Source organism: Passer domesticus, chromosome 26 (assembly GCF_036417665.1).
Source record: "Passer domesticus isolate bPasDom1 chromosome 26, bPasDom1.hap1, whole genome shotgun sequence".
NCBI classification, from domain to species: Eukaryota; Metazoa; Chordata; class Aves; order Passeriformes; family Passeridae; genus Passer; species Passer domesticus.
In genome coordinates, this window is record NC_087499.1 from 4,424,841 (window position 1) to 4,447,407 (window position 22,567).

At 49.9% G+C, this 22,567-nt stretch overlaps 1 protein-coding gene across 3 annotated transcripts; it reads right to left on the reverse strand.

The window, feature by feature from the left end:
* Positions 1–34: 34 nt before the first annotated feature.
* LOC135286394 (zinc finger protein 239-like) lies at positions 35–22,242 on the reverse strand. Of its 3 annotated transcripts, XM_064399531.1 has the most exons (5): positions 21,788–22,242; positions 12,470–12,557; positions 1,627–1,707; positions 311–370; positions 35–209 (listed from the first exon to the last, which is right to left on the reverse strand). In XM_064399531.1, exons 1-5 carry the CDS (start codon positions 22,240–22,242, stop codon positions 201–203), a joined length of 693 nt encoding a protein of 230 aa, XP_064255601.1. In that variant the 3' UTR covers positions 35–200. The 3 variants fall into 3 exon arrangements, 2 of the variants coding, with proteins under 2 accessions (XP_064255601.1, XP_064255600.1); XR_010350727.1 differs by lacking the exons at positions 35–209; positions 311–370 and adding an exon at positions 6,226–9,227 and having other exon boundaries at positions 377–1,707; positions 21,788–21,952; XM_064399530.1 differs by lacking the exons at positions 35–209; positions 311–370; positions 1,627–1,707; positions 12,470–12,557 and adding an exon at positions 14,605–16,665 and having other exon boundaries at positions 21,788–21,945.
* Between the last annotated feature and the right edge of the window lie 325 nt (positions 22,243–22,567).

The following is a 22,567-nucleotide window of genomic DNA, read 5'->3' on the forward strand; positions in this document are numbered from 1 at the left end:
CAAGTCCCTCCCCAGTGCCCCCCATAAACTGGACTGGGTTTAACTGGGAAGCTTTACTGGGAACACTGGGAGCAGCTGGGCAGGGCAGAGTGACAGCGGGGCTGGGGGGACACACGAGCCCCCCAAAATCAGCGCAGGGACAGAGTGGGGGGTCCCGGCCGGGCCCGAGGCCACGGGGAGGGGCTGCGGCCGGCGGCGGCTCAGGAGCTCTGTGGGCAGAGAAAAGGGGGTGACACCGGGCTGGGGGCCCCGGGGGGAGCACACACGCTCCAGGAGAGGGGGGACACGACCCCCAGGACCCCCCCCTCACCTTCTTGCACAGGTAGAAGCCGAGCCCCAGCTCCAGGAAGACCAAGCCCAACACGGACCCCTGTAAACATGATATATTATGAAAAATCCTTTGCCAGGATTTTTCGCTCCTGAGGAACTGAGGGACTCAGGAAAGAAATGGAAACAATAACTATCTGCTTCTGTGGAATGCATCAGGTGCATCTGTGATTGGTGGATGTTGATTGTTTCTAAGTAAGAGCCAATCACAGATGCAGCTGCATCGGAGAGTCACAGGATTTTGTTATGCATTCCATTCTTGTTCTTTGTAGCCTTCTGATGAATCTTTTCTCTCTATTCTTTCAGTATTGTTTTAATGTATCATTTAATACTGTATATATTATAATTTAGTATAGGTAGTATTAAAATGATACATTAAACCAGTTTTCTGAAAACTGGAGTCAGAGCTCATGTCTCCACACCTGGGATGTTCACAACAGACCCCCCGTCAGCATCTTGCTGTGGGCAGCATCTGGCAGCATCTCTGGGGGATCTGCAAGGGTCAGGACCCCCAAAACCTCTCACAGACACCCAAAGCCCCTCCAAGCACCCTGTCAGTCACTCCCAGCCCACTCAGGACCTCCTGAAACCTGTCCCAAATCCCTTCCCAGCCTCCTCAGGACCCACCAAAGCCTCTCCCATCCCTCTCAGGATGCCACAAGTCCCAGTTTCCCCCCATTGCCCCAGCACCTCCAATCCCTCTCTCACTCCCTTCCCAGCCCCACCAGGACTCACCAAGACCCCTTCCAGTCGTTTCCCAGCACAACCAACTGTTGTGGTTTGTGTTTATTTCGCTAAGGTATTGTTAAATGCTTCATTCTGGTGTCCCGCCATGTTTTTCCCAAGTTGGTTTATACCTAAATTGTACCCTCCCTTAAAGTTGTCCCTCAAGCTATTCTCCTCCCTTTGTTCTAGTCCCTTCCTGGCCTCTCAAGGTGACCCTGCCCCTCTTTCCGTGTCTGTCAAAGTGTCATGATCTGCTAGTACAAACGGGGGTCGTGATGGTTCATTTTTCTTATTTTGGCCAAGAGGTGGGGCAGTTCCTGGGCTAGTGTGATGAGCGGGGATTGTGAAGCAGGTGTAAGCCAGCAGAGCAAGCCGCTCCTGGCCAGGCCCTGCTCGAAGCCGTGTACCGTGGCGGCACAGCAAACAGCTGCAAACAATCACCCGGCGAGCATCCACCTCAACCAGGCCAGAACTCCAGCCAGGGTCTCCTGGGTCTTGGTCTCTGTCCTTGTGATGGTCGTGAGGCAAATGAGGGAAACTTCAGACCGTCTCTTACACCACCCCGTGACTCACGATTGTCGTCAAGAGCTCTCCATTAGCAGGGTTCTGTAGTGTCGTTGCAAAGTCTTCGGGACTCAGTGTTGGTAGCATATCCTGGAAAACAGAGACAGTACACAGAAAAAGAGAGAGGAAAAGAAGGAAAATAAAAATAGGAAAAAGCAAAAATAGGAAACACATACAATCAATATTAATTGAAACATTTTTTTAAATAAACAAAAGAAATCACAAAAAATCAAAACTAATTTTCACAAGAGTACAGAAAAAAAAATATTTCAAAACCACACATTTAAATTTTATAATTGGCTTGCGTCAATAGCCGTGTGGATTTCCACAGGGAAGAGGACATCAGCCAGGTTGTGTGCATTAATTACAGATGTCAATTGTGTTAACCGTTTCATCATTCTCCATTTATAATGAATAAGATTGCTGATAAAACCAATCAAAACTAAAATCAAACAATGACAGGATGACACAATTTGTTCAGGATGCTTGTGACAGTAGGTGACCACCCAGAAAATATCCTACCACCTGTGTTCTCCATCTTTTCTTATTCTTTCTATGACACAATGTATTTCTTTCGCATTGTGATGAACAGGTACCAGGGTTTTCTGTCAGTTTTCCTTGATTTTTTTCTAAAATTTCAATTAAATCCTGACGAAGCAACAATTGCTTTACCAAAGAAAGGTTCATCCCAATGGGGATAGGCAATAGTTTGTGAATCAGTGTGTAATTGAATTGTAAAAGGTAATGAGAGGTAACTAATGCTTTATAAGAAAAATCACATCCTGTAATTTTGGTAAAGTTAAAGAAATTTAAATGAATTTTTAATATCTACTAATATGTTTTCCAGGAATACAACAACACAAGCAGTTTTAAGCATGCACACCCATTGCCTGTATATATACAAGGACTGTTTCAGAAGTCTGATTAGGATGAATTTCAAAATGACAGATATTTTGCTCCGTGTCTAGACAAATGTCTTGAGCTATGAATGAAGGAAGCATGGAGGGAGAAGGAAGGCTGCAAGGGACCCGTGTCCTCGATGACCTCGTTAACTTTACAAAGGTCATGGAGGAGCCTCCATCTGTGCTTGCCAGGCTTTTTAAGAACAAAGACAGGGGAGTTGCAAGGGCTGTTGGTAGGTATGATGTGGCCCTCGGAAAGCTGCTCCTCCAAGAGGAGCTCTAGAGTGCATCATTTCTCTGTTGAGAGGGGCCACTGATCCACCCACCCCGGGTGTCAGTCGTCCAGGTGAGTGGTGGGTGGTGCCCTCTGCAGTGGCCCCAACTAGAAATCCCAGGATAAAGGTGGGATTTTGAGCCGAGCTCCCCATTGGGACAGTCGGTCCCTGGGCCACAGGGTGAGGGGTGCCCTGACTACAAATGGCCTGATGGAGGCAGTTTGGCCCTCGGGTCCCTCTACTGTGATAGTATGGTTGCTCCTCATGGAGAGGCAGCTCCTTCAATCCCCGATGTGGTCGTGTTCGAGGGTCCCAGGACGAGGGAAGAGAATCTTGACTCCATGTTTCAGAAGGCTGATTTATGATATTATAGTAAAAATGCTATACTAAAGCTATACAAAAAAGAATAGAGAAAGGAAAGCATCAGAAGGCTAGACAAGAATAGAATGGAATGAAATGAATAACAAAAGCTCGTGACTCTCAGAGAATCTGAGGCAGCTGGACCACGGTTGGTCATTAAGTAGAAACAATCCACATGGACCAATCAAAGATGCACCTGTTGCATTCCACAGCAGCAGATAATTATAGTTTTTCTTTTCCTCTGAGGCTTCTCAGCTTCTCAGGTGAAGAATCCTGGGCGCAGGGATTTTCCATAAAATATCACAGTGACTCCCCGAGATGATTCCAGTGACAGGAGTCACTCCAGTCCGGGGGCCATTTAGGTCGTGTAATGATAGCAATGTCAGCCCCTGTGTCCCCCATGCCTTGTAGGTAGATGTTATTACCTTTATTTGACAGGCCACACTCTATAAGGGGTTAGTCTTGGCCCATGATTTCAACCCAGAATGCCATTGGGTGCTCCAGGATATTGTCTATATTTAATGGCAATAAAAAGGCTTGGGGGATCACAGTCTCTCTGTGCAGGAAGTATGGTGGTTTTGTGCTGCAGACAGTGACTGTGATTTCGTCAGTTGCCCCATCAGTTTAAACTTCTGGTATAACTTGTATTTCATTTGGTCCATGAATACAATTACCTATTACCAGCACATTTCTCAGGCCCTATGGGGGTCCATATTTTCCAGTGGGAATACAATGAAAAGCAGAGTTGTCAAATTGTATGGACAAAGCACTCAGCAGCTGGCGTCGGGCCCTGACTTGAACTTGCTGGAAAGCCTTGGTGACTCTGCTCTGCTGTTCAGAGTATGAAGAGTTCCCTGGGACTTTCCACTCCAGAATAGTGGGGAGGATACACTGAAATGGCTTTCAATTTGTTGTCTTTGTGTGGGGCTGCCCCACGCTCCATTAGAAGTGTTTTGGCTGATATGGTGCTGGTGGTAGTGAGCCTGCTGATGATAACAAAACTGAGAATGGTTGTTAGAATGTCTCTTGCAATCCATACAATGGGACGAATGGCACCCCTTTTGTGGCTGCTGGTCTTTAGGCATTTTGTATTCTGGACAGTCTTCCGCAAAATGGCCCAGTTCCCCACAATTAAAACATTATGCAGCATCTTTGGATGTTAAAAAGGCCTCTGATCCTCCCTTAGAGATTGCCCATGCTTCTTGTGTTCACTGGAAGTTAATTTGGTTAATTTGGAAGTTAATTTGGTGGAAGTTAATTTAACCATCTGGTCTGGTGATTGCAGGTTCTGGGTCAAAGGGAAAAGCTCTTAATACTGTTTTGCACTCATCGTTTGCCTTTGCCAAGGCCACTTTATTTAGCACTTCCTTCCTGGCCTCTGGGCTTTCTATTTGTCTCTCAAGTGCAACTTTATGTCTGTCTACAAATTGTATAAAAGTTTCATTTTCCCCTTGTTTGATGTTAGTGGAACTCTGTGGAGGTAGTGTGTTGTCGGGGTGAGGATCAGGGATGTCTTTGCAGCAGTGGCGATGTCAGTGAGTGCCGCTTCTTGTAAATGCTTTGCTTGCTCTTGTGGCTTCTGGAAGTCACCTTCTCCTGCCATTTGTTCAAGGGTTAATTTTGGTTTGTTGGCATCTTTTGAATATGTGTCTGCCAGTGATCTGAGATGCCTTTTTCACTGCCTCTCTCACAGCACGTACTCAGCTGGGGACAGGAGACAGGTCATATTTTCATTTTCATGCAGGACTAAGACATGGGCATTAAAGGTAGCTTCCAGCAAGTTTTTTAAGAAATGCAACCCCCAACCATATTCCTTAGCCACTTTCAAGAGCTCCAGTTCCCCACAGGGGATCGGCTCCCAGGAATTGATTGCAGTCGCCCTTCTGCTGCATTTACACATAACTGGGAAGGCCAAGATCTTTTTGGCGAGCTCTGAGCCCTCCCAAGTGGCTTTCCTCTGCAGCTTGGCCCAGTGATCCTCAGCCTCGGGACCGGAATATGAGTGTGAGGAATCCCTACTCTTGTCCTCCAAGGAGGACAGAGGGCGTTTGATGACTGCAGGTGGCCTCTTGGGGCAACCAGAATTTGCCTGTTTGTGGGAGGCAGTGGAAGCCAATATGGCCTCCTTCTGGTCGCTGTCATCACCACTTCCAGTGTTGTCAGAATGGGAAGGGGAGGGACCATCAGGGGAGGAGCCGAGAGAGGAGGAGGTAGGAATGGGGTGCGCAATGGGGAGGGGATTCCCAGTAGAGAAGGGAAGTCCCAATGTGGACATGCTTCCCAACACAGAAGAGGAGGGGCAGGGCGTGATGACAGACATAGAGAAAGTGGCAGGATGTAGAGTTGACAAAATGGCCGTCAGCTTTGTGGGGTCAGTGCCATTTTGTGGGGAAAGGGCAGGAAAACTTGGAGAGGGAGAAGGCAAGATGGCAGGGGTGGCCACATTGCCGGCACCACCTTGGAGAACAACAGGGGGTGGTAGAACTGGGCACGTGGGCATTGGTAAGAGGTTTGGGGGAGAGCCCAAGGCAGCATGGCCAGTGCTGCCCTGGAGAGGGGACAGGACTCTGGGAGATGTCAGGGAGACGGCAGCAACCCTGCACCTGCTGGCGGGATCCATCTCCTGATCCTCCCTGAGGCAGGGAAGAGGGTTTAGGGATGTGAGGGGAGGAACGTGGGGAAGGGGTTTTCAGCTGGGTTTCTGAATGTTTCTCAATATTTTCTACAGACTTAACAACAATATCAAACAAAGGATAAAATTTCCCCACTGAAAGATCCCCTTTAACGTGAAGAATGTAGAACCTTTTCTCCACAGGGTTCCAGAACTCATAGTTAGAACGGATTCCCTCATAACATCAGAAAAAGACTTAAACAACCAAAAAACAAAACGTTTTAAGTCTCCCTTTGAGAAATGAAAGTTTTTTCCAACAAAGATTCCTTTGACCTGGGTAGAAATGTTCCTCTGTGGGTGGGTCAGTTTGGCTTCCATCCCCACACTTCCTCCTGACACCGGAGAGGAAAAGAAAGCAAAGGAAAGACAAAAAAGTGTGACCTCCAAATATATTACTCACACGACCATGGGTCAGCAAAAGCTCTCAGGATGGTCCATCAGCTTCGACCGATCTTCTCGCCTCAAGACGGTTGCCAGTTACCCGTGGGATTCCCCCAATAAAACTTAGAAGTCTCCTCTGGGACCTGGCTGCTCTGAACATGACTTAATTCCAGTAGCAAAAAAGCTATGGGAGACGCTTCCAGGAATGCTCCAAAGAGGTCCCTGCTCAGGCTGCCAGCTGTCACAAGCCGCTAGCCCGTTGGTGGTGGAGCGAGAGGCAGCGGTGCCACGACCTTCCAGAAGCGTCTCCAGTGATGAAGCTGCTCAGTGGCACAGGAACACACACACAATCACTGCAGCACACACTTCTCTTGTAGAATCACCAATGGCAAAGGAGTGGGAAGGGTCTTTGTGTGGAGGTCAGAGGAGGAGGTTTATTCCAGCCATGCTCGAAGGGGACCAGGGACAGAGACAAAAAGAACAGTGCAGGGTGCAGGTTTGAATACAGGGGACCAGGGGGGCAGAGCAGAGCATCAGGGCCAATGGGCTGAGGGCTCAGGGCGGTACAGAGGGGGGACAAGGGGTGGCAGCCAATAGGTAATGGGGGCGGGACACTGCAGCAATATGGGGCCAATGGGTAAGCAGGGAAGGGAGAACATTCTAGGTTATATACATATAAGGAAAAAGGGGTGGAGAGGCCAACAGGCCAACCAGGGAGGTAGAAGTGGGTATATTTGCATATACAACAAAGCATCCTGGGAGAGGCTCTGCTCAGTTGCTCTGAACAGGTGAGATTTCTCTAACTTAGGGTCTGTCTGTCTGTCCAAAGGACTATAATGGACCTTTGTTCTGTAGGCCCAGCAGCCTCCACAGATGCTCAGTGGAAAAAGGCTGGTGAAATCTGTGGGGCATGGAAACCAGAATATCACACTCCTCACGACTGACTATCTGGCCAGAAAAGGAGCCCACTCAGACCCTTTGGTCAAGCTCACATTCCCAGAGAGGCCCTTGAGGGTATTACTGAAGCTGTGCATATCACATTTTGAAAGGTTCCTGATGCTGTGATCCCCCCAAAAGTATTTGCTAATGTAAAGCAAGGACTGTCTGAGCCTTATATGAATTCATTGGCTGCTTGAAACAAGCTCTTAAAAGACAAACTGAGAATGACATTGCCAGAGAGGTGTTGGTTTTAATAGTAGCTGTTGAAAATGCTAATGAGAATTGTAAAAAACTTCTTAAGTCCTTGCTTAAGGAGGAACACACCCTGCTGGAAATGATAGAGGCATGTAAACGCCTGTGTACCTTCAGCATACAGCAGCAGTTACTCATAAAGCTGTGGGGCTGGTAGAGCTAATGCCTTTGCAGCTTTGAACACTCTGCCAGGGGGGCCTCGAAAGTGCTTCAGGGTCAGAAATCTGGGCAATTGAAAAAGGAGTGTTTTGGAAAGAGAGAAGCCACGTCTAAAGCTCACGGTATTTGCCCTTGTTGCTGTAAAGGAAGGCATTATGCTAATCGACAACATTCCAAGTTGTGGATTTTGAAAAGAATTTGATATTGGGAAACAGGAGTTGAATTGTGGGGCAGTACCGTGCACAGACACAAATGCCCCAGCCGGTGCCCCCGAGCAGAGCGCAGCAAGCCCCAGCCCAGCTGCCACAAGCAGCCTTCACCATCTCCAATTTACAACCATCCACACCAGGGAGCGCCAGGCTGGACCTGGCAGCCTCCATCACAGTAACCTTACTTGAGTCATCCGTTCATTTGCTTCCCTCAGGAGTTTTCAGACCTCCCGGGCTGCGTATGCATGCATTGTTTTTAGGTCGATCGTCCACCTCTTTGATGGGACATTTTGTTCTCTCTGAGGTTATTGACTCTGATAATGAGATTATGATCATGGCCTGGACACCCCGACTGCCTTTCACTGTTCCCCAAGGAACTTGAATAGCTCAATTGATTTTATTTCCCCAAACCATGAGCATACCTTTCACAGACGTAATGTGAAAGGCGGATTTGGGTCTGCTGGAACACCCCAAGTATGCTGGGTAAAACCTATATTAGAACAATGCCCCACATGCTGGTGTACCCTGACATTAAAAGGACAAAAGATAACACCTGACAGCCCCATAGACACAGGGGCTGATGTTACAGTTCTCTCTCAAGCCAAATGGCCCCCGCATTGGTCCCTTGCTGAAGTGCTCCAGGCATTTTCAGGCACTGGAGGAAGCAGCTGCAGCTGTCAAAGCCACCACTTGATATGGATCAAAGGCCCCGAGGGACACCTGGCCTCAGTCAGACTGTTTGTATTACCAGTGCCAATGGTACTGTGGTGGGGGATGTTCTCTCCCAATGGGGCTTTGGAATTCAATCAGATTTTTAATGTGGGCCATTGAACTGTGACACTTTAAAACTAACCTGGAAAACAGAGGATCCAGTTTGGGTGGATCAATGGCCCCAACCATTGCAAAAGCTTTGTTCATTAACAGAGTTGTTCCAACAACAACTCCAGAAAGGGCATATTGTCCCTTCTACCCATCCTTGGAATTCTCCCATGTTTGTTGTCAAAAAACAAACTGGCAAATGGCATTTACTCCATGATCTTCAAAAAATCAGTGCAGCTAAGGGGGACACAAGACTCTTACAGCCTGGTCTCCCATCTCCTACCGTGATTCCCCTGAAATTGGGACTTGACTGTTATTGATTTAAAAGATTGGGTTTTTGATGTTCCTTTACCTCCCGATGATGCTCCTAAATTTTCCTTTTCAGTTCCAAGCACAAACATGCAGGTGCCCTTACAGCGATATCACTGGATAGTTTTACCTGAGAGCATGAAAAACAGCTGTACTATTTGCCAGAGGTATATTGCTAGGTCCTCAGTTCTGTTCATCAACAAATGCCCAGTGTTCTTTTGTACCATTCTATGGATGATATTCTTGTAGCAGCTGAACAACAGGAACTCATGGAGAAAGCCTTAGGTAGCCTTTGTCACCCAAGCTGTAAATCAGGCAGGGCTTTGCATAGCTCCTGAAAAGGTACAAAAACATCCTCTGTGGAGGTGTCTGGGGTGGTGCATTGGAGTCTCTTCAATTTCTCCCCAAGCTCTGCAAATTCAGACAAATATTTACACCTTACATGATGTGCAAAAACTTTTGGGAACAAGCAACTATGGGTGCTCCTTTTTAGGGATTTCAAATGCAAAGCTAAAAGGCCTTTGTTTGAACGGTTAAATGGAGATTCAGACCTTTTATCACCTAGACAACTTACATTCCAAGTTCAGCAGATGGTGCAATGTGTAACTGATGCCATAGTAAACCAACAAGCTGCACCCTGGGCACCTGAGCTTTAATCATCTTTTTAATAATCTTGCATCCAGCAAAACAGCCCCATGCCTTGATGTTTCAATGGGACTCCAAGACACCAGACTCTTTGCTTATCATTGAATGGATTTTTTACCACACCGAATGAACAAAACCATCAGTACCAAATTGTGGATAGATAGAATGTAGGAGAATAGAGATAGTGGTGAAGGTAATCTCACCCCTAAGGAGGAGTTACAGCTGTGCTAATTATCAAGAATGAAGAACAAGCCTGGCTTAATGTGGAGGATTTTGTGGACAGTTAGCTAGCTGACAAAGGTCACACTGATATAATACCATTAGTTAAGCAAGAAGGAGATGAGGATAGGAGTCAGCAGTCAGCGTCCAAACCTGGCAAGGGCACTGTGCCCTTGGTGCAACATCAGGATGGGGGAGAGAATCGTTAGCTAGAAATATGAAGAAAAGATGAGAACAGCTACAACATAGTAGCCACAAGAATGCTAAGGTAGGCGTAGTTACCTGATAAGTAACTAACCAATAATGAGCTGGCCTTTTGCAATATGTATTAGCCTCATTAACACCAATATAAATGTATATGCCTATCAATAAAGTTCCGAGATTTGCTGATCACTCATATTGAGTGCCGCATTTCTTCCGCCGATTACCACAGCTTAATAGGCCACAGCTGGATCCAGTTAGGAGGGGTATTGTAAAAGAGTAGGTTGGCTGGTTGAGATGTAAGATGGAGTTTGTTGGCTGTGCAGAGGAGGAGAAGAAGGAGTCAGTGCTGTGAGGAGCTGCCCATGAGAAATCACCAAGAAGGCATGAAACCTTTGCAACAAGATAGCAACACCCAACATGAAATGATGGCCCAGCTGGTTGTTAAGGCCTGAAAGAGACTCATTTCTCTTGCAGGAGAGAAATTTTTCACTCTTTTTCTACCTTTTACCACCTTGTATTTGAATTGGATATTTCAGGAATCAGAGGCTGTTCAGATGGCCTTTGTTGAATTCAGTGGACCAGTCTCAATACATCCTCCAAAACACAAGCTTTTAACACCTTTATTTCAATTGACAGAGAAACCCAAAGAGGAGTGAGGTTCCCCTTCAAGCCTTAACAGTATTCACAGATGGTTCTGGTCACTCTCAGAAATCAGTGTTAGTATGGAGAGACCTCTCTTCTAGTGTCTGGAGAGCAGATGTATTTGCAGATAAAGGGTCCCCCCAAATTCTTGAACTTGCTGCTGTTGTCAGAGCTTTTTAAAAATTTTCTGTTCCTTTTAATCTGGTTACAGATTCAGCTTATATTGCAAGAATCTTGATGAGAGCTGAAGCATCAGTTTTGAAAGAGGTTGCAAATTCACAACATTTCTATTGCTTGCAGCTCCGTGTTTTTTCTTTAGAAAATAGAACATCTCCTTAATTTGTTATGCATATTTGATCACATACAGACCTTCCCAGATTTTTAGCTGAAGGGAACAGGCAAGCTGACCAAACAATGCCTGTACAACAATCCGTTCTTCCTAATAAGATAGAACAGGCTAAATCGAGCCTTTGTTTTTTCACCAAAATGGTGTCACTTTGATTTGGCACTTTGGCATTAGTAAAGCCCAACTTGTAGGAATTATTGCTGTTTATCCTGATTGCCAAAGGTGTTTTTTTCCCTCTGTTGCAGGAGGTGTTAATCCTAGAGGGTGTCAGACCCTTCAAGTCTGGCAGTCAGACGTTACCCATTTTTCTGAATCTGCTGTTTAAAATACATTCATTCCTCTATTGATACCTTTTCTGGTGCTCTTTTTGCATCTGCCCATTCAGGGAAAACAGCTAAAGATGTCTCTACACACTTCACTGCTGTTTTTGCCACTCTTGGTATACCATCTGAAGTGAAGACAGACAAAGGCCCAGCTTATACTTCCCATCGAGTTGCTACCACATTTGCCTTATGGGGAATTACACACAAAAATGGTATTCCTCATTCCCCAACAGGCCAGTCTGTCACTGGACGGGCTCATGGCTCCCTCAGGCATCTCTTGGTACTAGAGAAATGGGGAGCCAGAGATGGCATCCCTGCCAAGAGACTGCAGAAAGCCCTTTATGTTTTCAACTTTTTGAATTGTTCTTTGATGGACCCCGACCCACTGATTGACATTTTAACTGTAATTCACAATGGCAACAAAAGGAAAAAACCCCTGCTTTAGTGAAGGATCCAGAATCAGGTAAGATATTGGGACCTTACTCTTAGGTCACCTAGATTAGAGGTTTTGCTTGTGTCTCCACAAAGAATGGTCCCAAATGTACTGCAGCAAAGAATGTGAAGCTGTTCTGAGAATCTTTGACTGCATTACCTGAAGATTCACCTTGAACACCAACATCCACAGAGAACCCTTGTGAACGGGACCTCGCCACCACATCAGCACCTGTTTAACCTCTAACAGACTTTTGCCCTTGGGAAAATGGTTAATATTACCCCCCAGTATCAGGGTTTACAGGACTTGGTCAACTTCTGGGGGATTGGAGACTTGGTGGATGGATAAGAAATGTCATCAAAATAGGCTTCTATGTATTAGGCATTGTATTATGTATTGTTATGCTTATTTCTTGTATTTTACAGTGTGTGAAAAAATTAAGACAAGTCACTTAAGAGTGTATTTTTGTTTGAATAGATAGGGAGAGGTATGGGGAATAAAACACAGAGCACAGTGTAACTGATAAAGGGGCCTGATATCTGAGACCTGATTGAGCATAAACCATGGAAAAGACAGACACAGATCAAGGCTCCCTGGGCAAGAAGTGACCAAGAAACATATTGAGAGACTTTGTAATTAGATAATGTTACCAGGTGATGTCATGTCATGAAGAATTTGTAACCAATGGGAAATTGTTACCAAAAATAGAGCCCTATATAAGTACCATACAAGTAAAGGGAAATGGGCAGTGACTTCCTCCTCACCTGCCTCATATGTCCCACACCACCTTCCTTTTCCTTGCAGCCTCCTCCAGCTCCATCCAGACAAAGGCTGGGATTGACAAATCCTGGCCTGAGAGAAAAACAGCAGGTGAGCACCTTGGGGCTGCTGCCCAAGTCCAACTCGAGAAGTAACCGCCCTGTTCAGGGTCGGATGGGCCCAGACCCTGCTCATCTCCAGCCTCCCCCACCTCTCCAGGCTGCCGGGATCCCCCAGCTCTGCGATTGGCCCCTGCTGCTCTCCCCACTCCAATGCCAATCAGAGCCCCAAAACCAATGTCCCCCCACAACTGTTACCACGGCCCCAGCTGGTACAGACAGTTTGCCACAGGAATCCTCCACAATTCTCCAAAGGGGCAGCTGCATCTCACCTTTGGGGCCCCACATGATCCAAACATCCCCTCCCCTGAAAAAAAAAAACCCTCCCAGAGACCCCTCGATGGTTTTGGGGTGAGCTCCCCCTCCCCGCTCACCTGTGGGATCTGGGGGGTCGATGCTGCCAGGGCCAGGGGAGCTGCAGACTCAGCAGGTGGGTGATAAAACCCTGTGGTTCTGCTGCAGCTCCTCCTCTTCCTCTTCCTGCTCCTGCTCCTCCTTTTCCCATCCACGCCTCCTCTCTCCCTCCGCTTCCTATTGCTCCTCCTCCCTGCCCACCCCAGATCCTCCTTTCACACCCACCTCTCCCACACAGGTGCAGCACCACCAGCTTTTGGGGGAAGGGACCAAGGGAACCTCCCATGAGCCCCCCAGGGATGGGCAGGGAGCTTGGAGACCCGGCCAGTGCAGATCCATTCCCCCCCAGATCCCCAGGGAAGCACTCCAGGGATCAAGCCATAGGGACACTAAGGGATACCCATGGAACAGCCCTTTTTTTCATCCCATCTCCACCTTTCCCTCCCATCTCCCATGGTTCCCCCAACCCAAAGACTCCTCCCAACTCAATTTGGGGGTCCCATCCCTCTCCCGCTCTGAATCCTCTTTTTCCCTGCTCTCCCACCCCTTTCCCATCATGCTTCTAGCTACACCTCTCGTCCCTGTGCTTGGTTGTGGGGGATCCAGGTCTCTCCTGCTCAGTCTGGGGGGGTCACATCCCACCTTTCCCTCAATTCAGGCAGCTCCTGGCAGCTTTTTCCTGCGAGCAATCCCTGAGTTTTGGGACTATTGGGGTGTACTTTAAGAGTGTGACAGCTCTCTCTGGCTTTCCCCTCTCTGCTGTGACCCCTCAGCTGCCCCCAGCACCCTGGGGGTGCTGGGATTTCCCTCCTGGGGACAAGGACGTTCATCCCCTTCCAGAAGCCCAATGCCTGGCTGGGGCTCCAGGTCAGGGGGTCCTTGAGCAGCTGCCCCTGAACCTCCCCCAGGGTCTCCCAGCACAGCCAGAGCTGCTCGGCCTGGGATCCCCAAAGGCCTCTGCAAGCCCCAAGTCCCTCCCAGGAACCCTCAACTCCCTCAAACCCAGCATCCCCCACATCCCCTGCAAGTTCCCCCCATGGCACTGGCCATGGCCATGTCCCCACTTGTCACTGGCCATGTCCCACAATGTCCTCACCCATGGCTGTCTCCCCACCATGTTTCCATCCGTCATTGGCCCCCACATCTCCAGCCATGCCTGAGTCCACCCATGTCCCCATGAATGCCTATGTCCCACTCCATGTCCATGTGTGCCCATGTCACTCTCCATGTCTGTGTCCCACCACATCTCTGTCCTACCATGACTACACCCATGTCTTAGTTCAATGTCTATTTTTACCCTAAGATTGCGTATTTGAAAGGGATTAAGAGAAATGAAAAAAAAAAATCAAGGCCAAGAGAAAAGGATTTCAGTGTCCATGCTGGCTGAGGATCCACATGATTGGGTGGAAGAGAAGAACCTTTTCTGGTGGAGTTTCTACCCCACTGTCTCCAAAATCTTGGTCTTTTCTGCAGTTTTTCACCATTTGGCTGTGGAAGACTCCCTTGTGTAATAGGAAATCAAAATAATGGAATCCATGAAGTTGGAGAAGACCTTGTCCTGGTTCAGGGCAAATTTGGGAGAGAACCCCCAAAGGGGTTCCTCTAGAAAGCAGATTCAATTGGCTACTCCCCACACCGGTTCAGGAAAAATAAAATACCTCCTTGGATAAAAGTAGAAAAAACTGTTTATTAAACAATAAAATCTAAACAATATTAAACAATAAAACCTCTTGCCACTCCTAAAAGAGAGACAAATTCACAGTCCCCTCTGTGGGCTGTAGCTTGGCTCACTCAGTCTCTGATCAGTCCCTCCGGTGCTGGAAATGCCACGGCCCAGGCCCAGCCCGGTGGCCACAGGTGTGAGCTGCCAGCGCTCTTCTGGTGTTCAGGCCAGAGCAGGTTCAAACAGGTCCAAAGAAAAGGGAAAAACCCCACAGTCCAGGGAACTGCTTTGCCTCAGCTAGCTAAAACTAACTAAAAGCCAAGGAGAGCTCTGTCCCGCTGTCTCGGCATCCACAGGCAGCACAGCGCAGTAGCAGGAAAGTAGAGGAGTCAGTGCAGTTTCTGTAAACAAACTCTGCACTTCTCTCCCCACTTCACTCTCAGGACAAGTCTAAAGGTGCAAAACTTATTATTCAGCATAAACAGTACAGACGACTGGGGACACAAGCATCATATAGTCAACCCAAGACATACCTCTAGGATGATCCAGTACTCCCTGATGCCAGCAGAAGATAGGATTGAATGCAAGTTTATGGGGTTGCAAGTTGACAAATCTGCTCTCCCCAAGGAATTCCCACTCTTGGTCTGTGTCCCAATGGATGTTCCTGCTGCTGGGTTTATCTAGGTGCCCCCAGGGAACCAGGAAGATGTGGAGCCTCCAAGCCAGGTGTCTTCCCAACACGCATCACCAGGACCACAGATCCCAGGACTCTGCCCATTGGGAGTCACTGGGGATCACCCAACGCGGATCCTCCCATGGGGGATGGAGCTGGAGCAGCGCACGAAGCTCTTCCCGCACTCGGGGCACTCACAGGGCTTCCCTTAGTGGCACCTCCGTTGATGTTGGGTCAAGTTAGAGCTCTGTGAGAAGCCCTTCCCACACTCCCCACACTCGTAGGGCCTCTCCCCGGTGTGGATGCGCCGGTGCATGGTGAGGGTGGAGTTTCGCTTGAAGCCCTTCCCGCAGTCGGGGCAGCGGAAGGGCCTCTCCTCTGTGTGAATCCGCTGATGTACGAGGAGACTGGAGCTGATATGAAACCTCTTCCCACACTGGGGACACTCATAGGGTTTCTCCCCAGTGTGGAGGAGCTGGTGATTTCTCAGGTCGGAGTGCCACCCATAGCTCTTCCCACATTCCAAGCAGGTGTAGGGCCGGTCCCCCGTGTGGCTCACTTGGTGCCGAATCAGGGCCCTGCTTTCTCTGAAGCTCTTCCCACACTCCCCACACTTGTAGGGCTTTTCGCCAGAGTGGATCCTCTCATGATTGCTCAGGACAGAGCTGCGCCTGAAGCTCTTCCCACATTCCCCACACTCATAGGGCTTTTCCCCAGTGTGGATCCTCTCATGTTGCCTCAGGACAGAGCTGCACCTGAAGCTCTTCCCACATTCCCCACATTCATAGGGCTTTTCCCCAGTGTGGATCCTCTGGTGTTGCAGCATCGTGCCCTTCTGCTTGAATCCCATCCCACATTCCCCACACTTGTAGGGCCGGTCCCCGGTGTGGATCCTCTGGTGTTGCATCAGGCCGCCCCCCTGGCTGAAGCTCTTCCCACATTCCCCACACTCAAAGGGCTTTTCCCCAGTGTGGATCCTCTGGTGTTGGATCAGGTTGCGCTTGTAGCTGAAGCTCTTCCCACATTTCCCACACTCGTAGGGCCGTTCCCCAGTGTGGATCACCTGGTGCTGGATCAGGTCAATGCGCCGGCTGAAACCCTTCCCACATTCCAAACACTCGTGGGGCTTCTCCTTGCCATGAGGCTTCTCCACCAGCTCTGAGCTCTGCCTGGATCTCTGGCCGCCTTCCTGGCTCAGGGGGGCTCTTTGCTCCCCGCAGCTCCCTGGGCTGGGTTTGCAGCCCCTCCTCGTGCAGAATCTCCAGAGCTTTTCCTCCTCCATCCAGGCACACCATGGGAATGAAAAATCCTGGTTTGGGGGAAAATACGAGATGAGAGGGCCTCGGGCTCCTTGCTGCACTTTATCTCATGAAGTCCTTGGGCATCTTGTGTCTGTAAGAATCACCAAAATACTAAGACCGAGCTGAAAAATCCTCTAAACATCAAGACAGAGATCAAAAATTCCACAAACATCATTCAGCATCAGGATTCAGTAAAAAACCCTTCCAAAACATAAAGATTTAGCCCCCACAAGAATCCAAAGCACCCACATTTAACCCACAAAAGCTCAGAAACACCAAGATTCACCCCAATGAAAATTGGGGAACCACCTCCCTGGTCACCTGCTGCATGCCAGGGTGAGGGGGCAAAACATGCCTGGGGCAGGAGGGAGCTTGCAGACACAGGGAGAGGTGGAACCTTGCGTGATTCCCGTTTCTGCTCCTACTCCTCCTCCTGTGTCCCTACTCTTCCTCACACTCTTCTTCCTCCTGCTATTCCTCCTTCTCCTGCACAATCCCACCTTCTCCTCCCACGTGCAGCGTTTGACCATTTTGTTCCTCAACCCTGCTTCTCCTTCCCTTCTCCTCCTGCCCCAGGCCCAGCACCCACTGCCGGCTCCCTCTTCCCCCCAAAGCCACAGCATCCCAGCGCAGGGGCAGGGATGGAGCTGGGGCAGGTCGGGCTGGGGCAGCGCTGGGCTCTCGGCTGCTCCCGCCCACACTCGGTCCCCACTGCAGCCGCTCCCGCCAGGACAGCGCGGGGGGCCCGGCCTTGGCGCTGCCCCACTCCCACCTCCCCAAATTCCCCTCCCGGGGGGCGCTGGGGCCGAGGGGGGTCCAGGTGGGGAACGCTGGGAGCTGCCTGGACACTGCTGAGTCATCAGCGCCGCGCGTTCCTGTGGGAACCCAGGGCACAGGGAGTATTTCTCTGTCTGCTCTGAGGGGTTCTGACCCCCAGTGAAACACTGCCTTTGACCTTTGCCCGTGGAGAAAGCTTCCAGGACTTCGAGATAGACTAGAGTCTACCAAAGTGTGAAACAGATAATACAGTGTAGTATAGTACGTCACTGGGTGAGAAATTCAGCTTCCCGGATTTTTTACTATGGACATAGCCTGAAGCAAGATGGAGGATTTTGGGCATAGTCCCTGTCTTCTTCTTCTTCCTCTGCTCCATTTTCTGCAGTGTGGGTGGCACAAAATAATTCATGAATAAAGCTGCAATGCAGAGGTTACGTGGAAAGTCAAGGGATGAGTTATTGGTGGATAAATAGAAATAAAGGACGTTTTAAGAGTTATTCGATAAAGCAACTTTAAAAGACCTTGAATCTGTACATCTTGTAGCCATTTTGTTGTGCCTTTCTTGGGAGCTGAGTCTGGTGTGGACAGCAGGCAAAACTTCAGAAAAGATAACAATAAACCAGAAGCTGAGACCGAAAGAGTCCTGTGCATCTCCTTTTCCTGGCACAGAACTGTCTCAGGAGGGTTTCCCCCATCCAGGAAGGCCCTGAGGGGCCCAACACCAGGGATGAACACCCACACGCTCTGATTAGCTGAGCGCTGCCTGAGGGTGGGGCTGCAGCAAGGCTACAACAGAGGCATCTCTCCAAACACCGCAGTCAAGAACACTGGATGGATGGACACCAGGAGGAAACACAGAATTTTCAAGTGTTAAAAAGCAGAATAACTGAGGCTCCTGACCTGGCCCTCCTAGACAAGGAAAAAGAATTTCAGTGATAGGTGGATGTTCAACAGGGCCATGCCAAAGGAATTATTGGGCTAAAATGGTTAACCCAACAAGTGGCCTCATTGTCTTAGAATTGTGCAGACACAGCTTTCGTGGGAACTGAGGCCCAAAAACTGATGGCAGAGGGATCTCTTTCTGTTCAAGCCTGGCATCAAGTTAAAGCTTTGACAACCAAAAGAGCCTCTAAATGGAGGAGCAGCGCTCGGGTATTACAGGATGAAACTTGTTCAGTGGCACAGGAGGATTTAGAACTGAGGACAGGGGAAGGGTTTAACCCAGCCTCCTGTTTGAAAAGCCTGGAGAGGGGCTGGCAAGAAACCCAGGACTGCATTCAAGGGACAGAACTCCAGACCCAGGCTGGGAGAGATTGATGACACATTCCCTGGCCTGGGGGAGAAAATGTGTTTATTGATGGCTCTGCAAGGGCAGCAGAAGGGAAAAGAGTTAAAAGACACACTCTTATTAAGGAAAAGGAACCAGACAGAGCACAGGTTTCCCCTCATGGTCAGCTCAACAGGCAGAGCTGTGTGTGCTTCTGAGAGCCTGGCACTGAAATGCCCTGAGCAGGAAGGCTCCAATATCTTCTGCTGACAACATGCCACCTAACAGGGGGGCAGAAACAATTCTGACTGCTTCAGCATCCACTGGATCACCTATTAAGCTATTTCTAAAGGAATTCCAAGTGAAGGAATTGTGGCAGCAATAGACTCAGACAGGGGAACTCATTTTACAGAAAAGATCATTCGGGGGTTATGGCACCTTTAGGAATGCAATGGGACTTCCATAATCCCTGGCACCCTCAGAGCTCTGGTCAGGTAGAAAGAATGAATGGGGAACTAAAGAAACACCTTTGGAAACTGGTGACAGAAACCAGGATGCCATGGGTGCAGGTTTTCCCATTGGCTTTGGCAAGAAGAAGAGACAGACCCAGGGCAGATATTCAATTATCTCCCTTGCATTTCGTGCCTGGAATTCCTTACCCTGGCAATTCTCCACCTAGTGCAGGGTGCAGATAAGGGATGTACATTTAAGGCAGGCTGCGGCCAGAATCCTGCCTCCTGTGAAATCTCTCCCACAGGAAGCTGGGCTGGCACAGAGCCTGCCTTGGCACTTTGCTGCTCCCAACACCCAGCCAGGACATCGGCTCCTGCCTAAGGAGGGCAAAGCAGCAGCACTGGTGGCCAAGTGGCCCATGCCAAGTGTCCCTGAGGCCAGAAACAGCCGCCAGCACAGCTGAACACGGGGGGACCCCTCAGCCTGGGCTCCAGGCTCTGCAGCCCCGGAGATTTGCACTTCCCGCCTGCAGCAGGAGGATGGCAGGCCGCCCCTGAGCCTGCACTCAAGGCAACGCAGCAGCAGCCAGGGCTCCACAGCGGGCCAAGCCCCTGCGCCTGCCCACACATCCTCTGCTGCAATCCTCGGCCTGGCCACCCTCCTCTGCCAGCTCCAGCCACCGGGGCCAATCCTTGCTGCCACTGCTGCAGCTTCAGCGCTGGCTGGGCCTGCACTCGCCACAGCTGCTGGGGAACACCACGGCACAATTCCACTCTGCCTCTCACCTACACTCACACACTGGGCTGCCTGCGGTCGGTCGCATTGATGGAAAATACACCAAGGTTATTTCTTTTAAAGCTTCTTTCTCTACTCAGGCTTGGTCTGCCTTTGCCTCGGGGAAAGGAATTTTAAAGGTTTCTTTTAAGGGATGTTTCACCACTGAACAGAGATGAGTTTAACATCCCAACAGACTGGCAACAGCCCAAAAGATACCCACAGAGATAACGACCAGCAACAAAACATCAACACCCAGCAGCAAACAGCAACCAACAGCTACCCCAGACACTGCCCCCGGCAGAGCTGGAGACACCTGCTCTGGAAAAGGCTGAGAAGGAAATCCACGAGTGTGGACCTAATGAACAGCAGAGGGGAAGAAATCTGGGTCCAATAGGAAACCAAATATCAAAAACTACACATCTTAGAAGCAATGAACATCGAACCAGAGCATTTCTATGAGTTTTGGATGGTATAAAGTTTAGGGAAAAATTAGTAAAAGCCATGTGTCATGGAATGATTTTCTCTGCACACCTGGGCTGTGTGTGGATGAAATGATTTCTGTTGCACATCCTGGCCAGAATCACATAATGCCTTGAGTCTCTAATACTAGAAATGCTGGGGACTTTTGGTGAAAAGATGTAACACATTAGGACAGTTTGGGTTTTTTTCCCTGAATAATCATACTTTTATATGGTCAATAAGGTTATGCCAGGGATGTCATAATCAATTTTTATTCTTAAGAGAACCAGAGGCTCTTTAGGTATGTGTGTGCGTGTCTTTAGTGATAGCACAATTTTGATCTGGGTTTCTCGATGCTCAATTTTAAGTTGCATTTTTAAAAACTAGAAGAGGTTTAAAGGCGACCCTTTAACTCTGAAACAGTTAAACAGAATGGTTTTAAAAACAAAAAAAAAAAAGAAAAAAAAGTTACCAAAAACAAGCAATGGCAGGTAGTGGGGAAGGAACAGGGCAGTCACCAGATTATTGCCCTGAAAGAGAAGCTTCATTCCAGACAGCCAGGAGAGGAGCTTTAGAAATGCACATTAACACTGCTGGGGCAAAGTGTGGACAATGGACCCGGGTCTCTTGCCTGGGGCAGGAATTGGGCTCATTCCCTCTGCCCCTCACCCCAAGCTCTGCCTGCTTCCACTGATGGAATTTGCACAGCTCAAGGCAGAGCCCATGGGGAGGATATCTGACTCTGCAACACAAATGGGTTCAGCTGCAAAGGGAAGCAGCAAATGGAGAATGCTGAGAAAACTTCACTAAAATAATTGGGGGGAAGCATCCTCTGCCCACTCCACCATGTGCTCTCAATGTCTGTGTTATATCGTGTGCATTACGGCACTGTGGAGTTTTCAGCGACCACAAGTTCAGGAAATCAGTCTGGCATGCAAGAATGCGATGATTTAATTAGAGAAAAGTCCTCAGTTGATCCAGCCCTGGCTGTACGGAGCACCCAAAAATGTCAAAAACATGAATGGCCACCAGAACAATTCCTACAACACCAAGGACCAGCCCCTGGGAAGCCCAGCCATGAGGATCCAAAGGAGGCTGCGTACTACAGCAATGGCAGAGAGCGCCTGGCCAATGCCCCACGGCCTGTGCCTCTGCCCAGCAAGAAAGTCACTTTTCCAGGACTCCTCGCTCTCCTCGGGCCACAGAAACCTCCGGCCACGGGAATTGGCCCGCACAGCCCCGGCCACGGGGCAGCCACCTCTGTCCTGCCCACAGCAAGCGCGCCGAGCCAGCGCCGCTCCGGCAGCGGCTCCTGCCGAGGCAGCGGCGGCAAGGAGACCGCGGGCAGCCGCTCCCGCAGCGCCCTCAGCCCAGGGCCAACACGGGCCGGGCACGGCACAAGCCACCCGCCCGAGTCCCCTGCCGCCCCCGAGGCCCGCAGCCAGCCCCGAGCCCCCGCACAGCCCAGCGCGGCTCCCACCTGCGCCGGGGCCGCCTCCGAGCTCCGCCGCCGCCTCCCCGGGCTCCGGCCGCTGCCGCCGCTCCCGGGCCCGCACACGCGCTCCGCCAATGCCGCCGCTGCTGCGCCACCGCCGCCCGAGGCCCGCCGCCGGGGCCCGCCTCCGCCCCGCTCCCGCCAATCAGCGCGCCGCACCCACGACTGACGCCACCGGCGCCCAATCGCAGCCACGGGCGGGCTCTGCACGCGGCACAGCCTCGCCCCGCGCTCTCCGCGCCCCCCGCGCTGCCTGAGGGCAGAGCCGGAGCTGAGGAACAGCCCTGGAACGGGCCCGGGCCCGCGGCGGCATTGAGCTGCCAGCACCAACAAACTGCTCCGCAGCTCCCGCCACGCCTTTCCCAGCCCTGCGCCTGCCGTGCCTCCGCCTCCGCGGGAAGCCCTGCAGCCTCGCTGCTCCTACCCCTAATCAGGAGCATCGGTGCATCGCTTTGATTTCCCTCAAAAAGGGAAAACCGCCCCAAAACCCTTGTAGATGAGTGGGGGAGGGGAGAGATTTCTGACAGAAAACTCCAAAATCTCAGAGCAGGATAATGAGAAGTAAGTGAAGACGCTTAAATCCAGCTTTCCGTACGGCTCCCTCCTTCCCGCTGCACCTCCTGCCCCGGCAGGGCCGCAGACAAGGAATGGGGCCGTGCTCAGTTCATCCCCCGGGGTAACATAATTTTACATGAATCAGCATGTGCCTGCAAAGCTCTGTGGGAGAAGCAAGCTTCTCACCATAACCCTGAAATCTATTCCTCT

Coding starts and splice junctions, on each gene's coding strand:
- LOC135286394 (XM_064399530.1), bottom strand. CDS start 16,555: ATGGAGGAGGAAAAGCTCTGGAGATTCTGCACGAGGAGGGGCTGCAAA.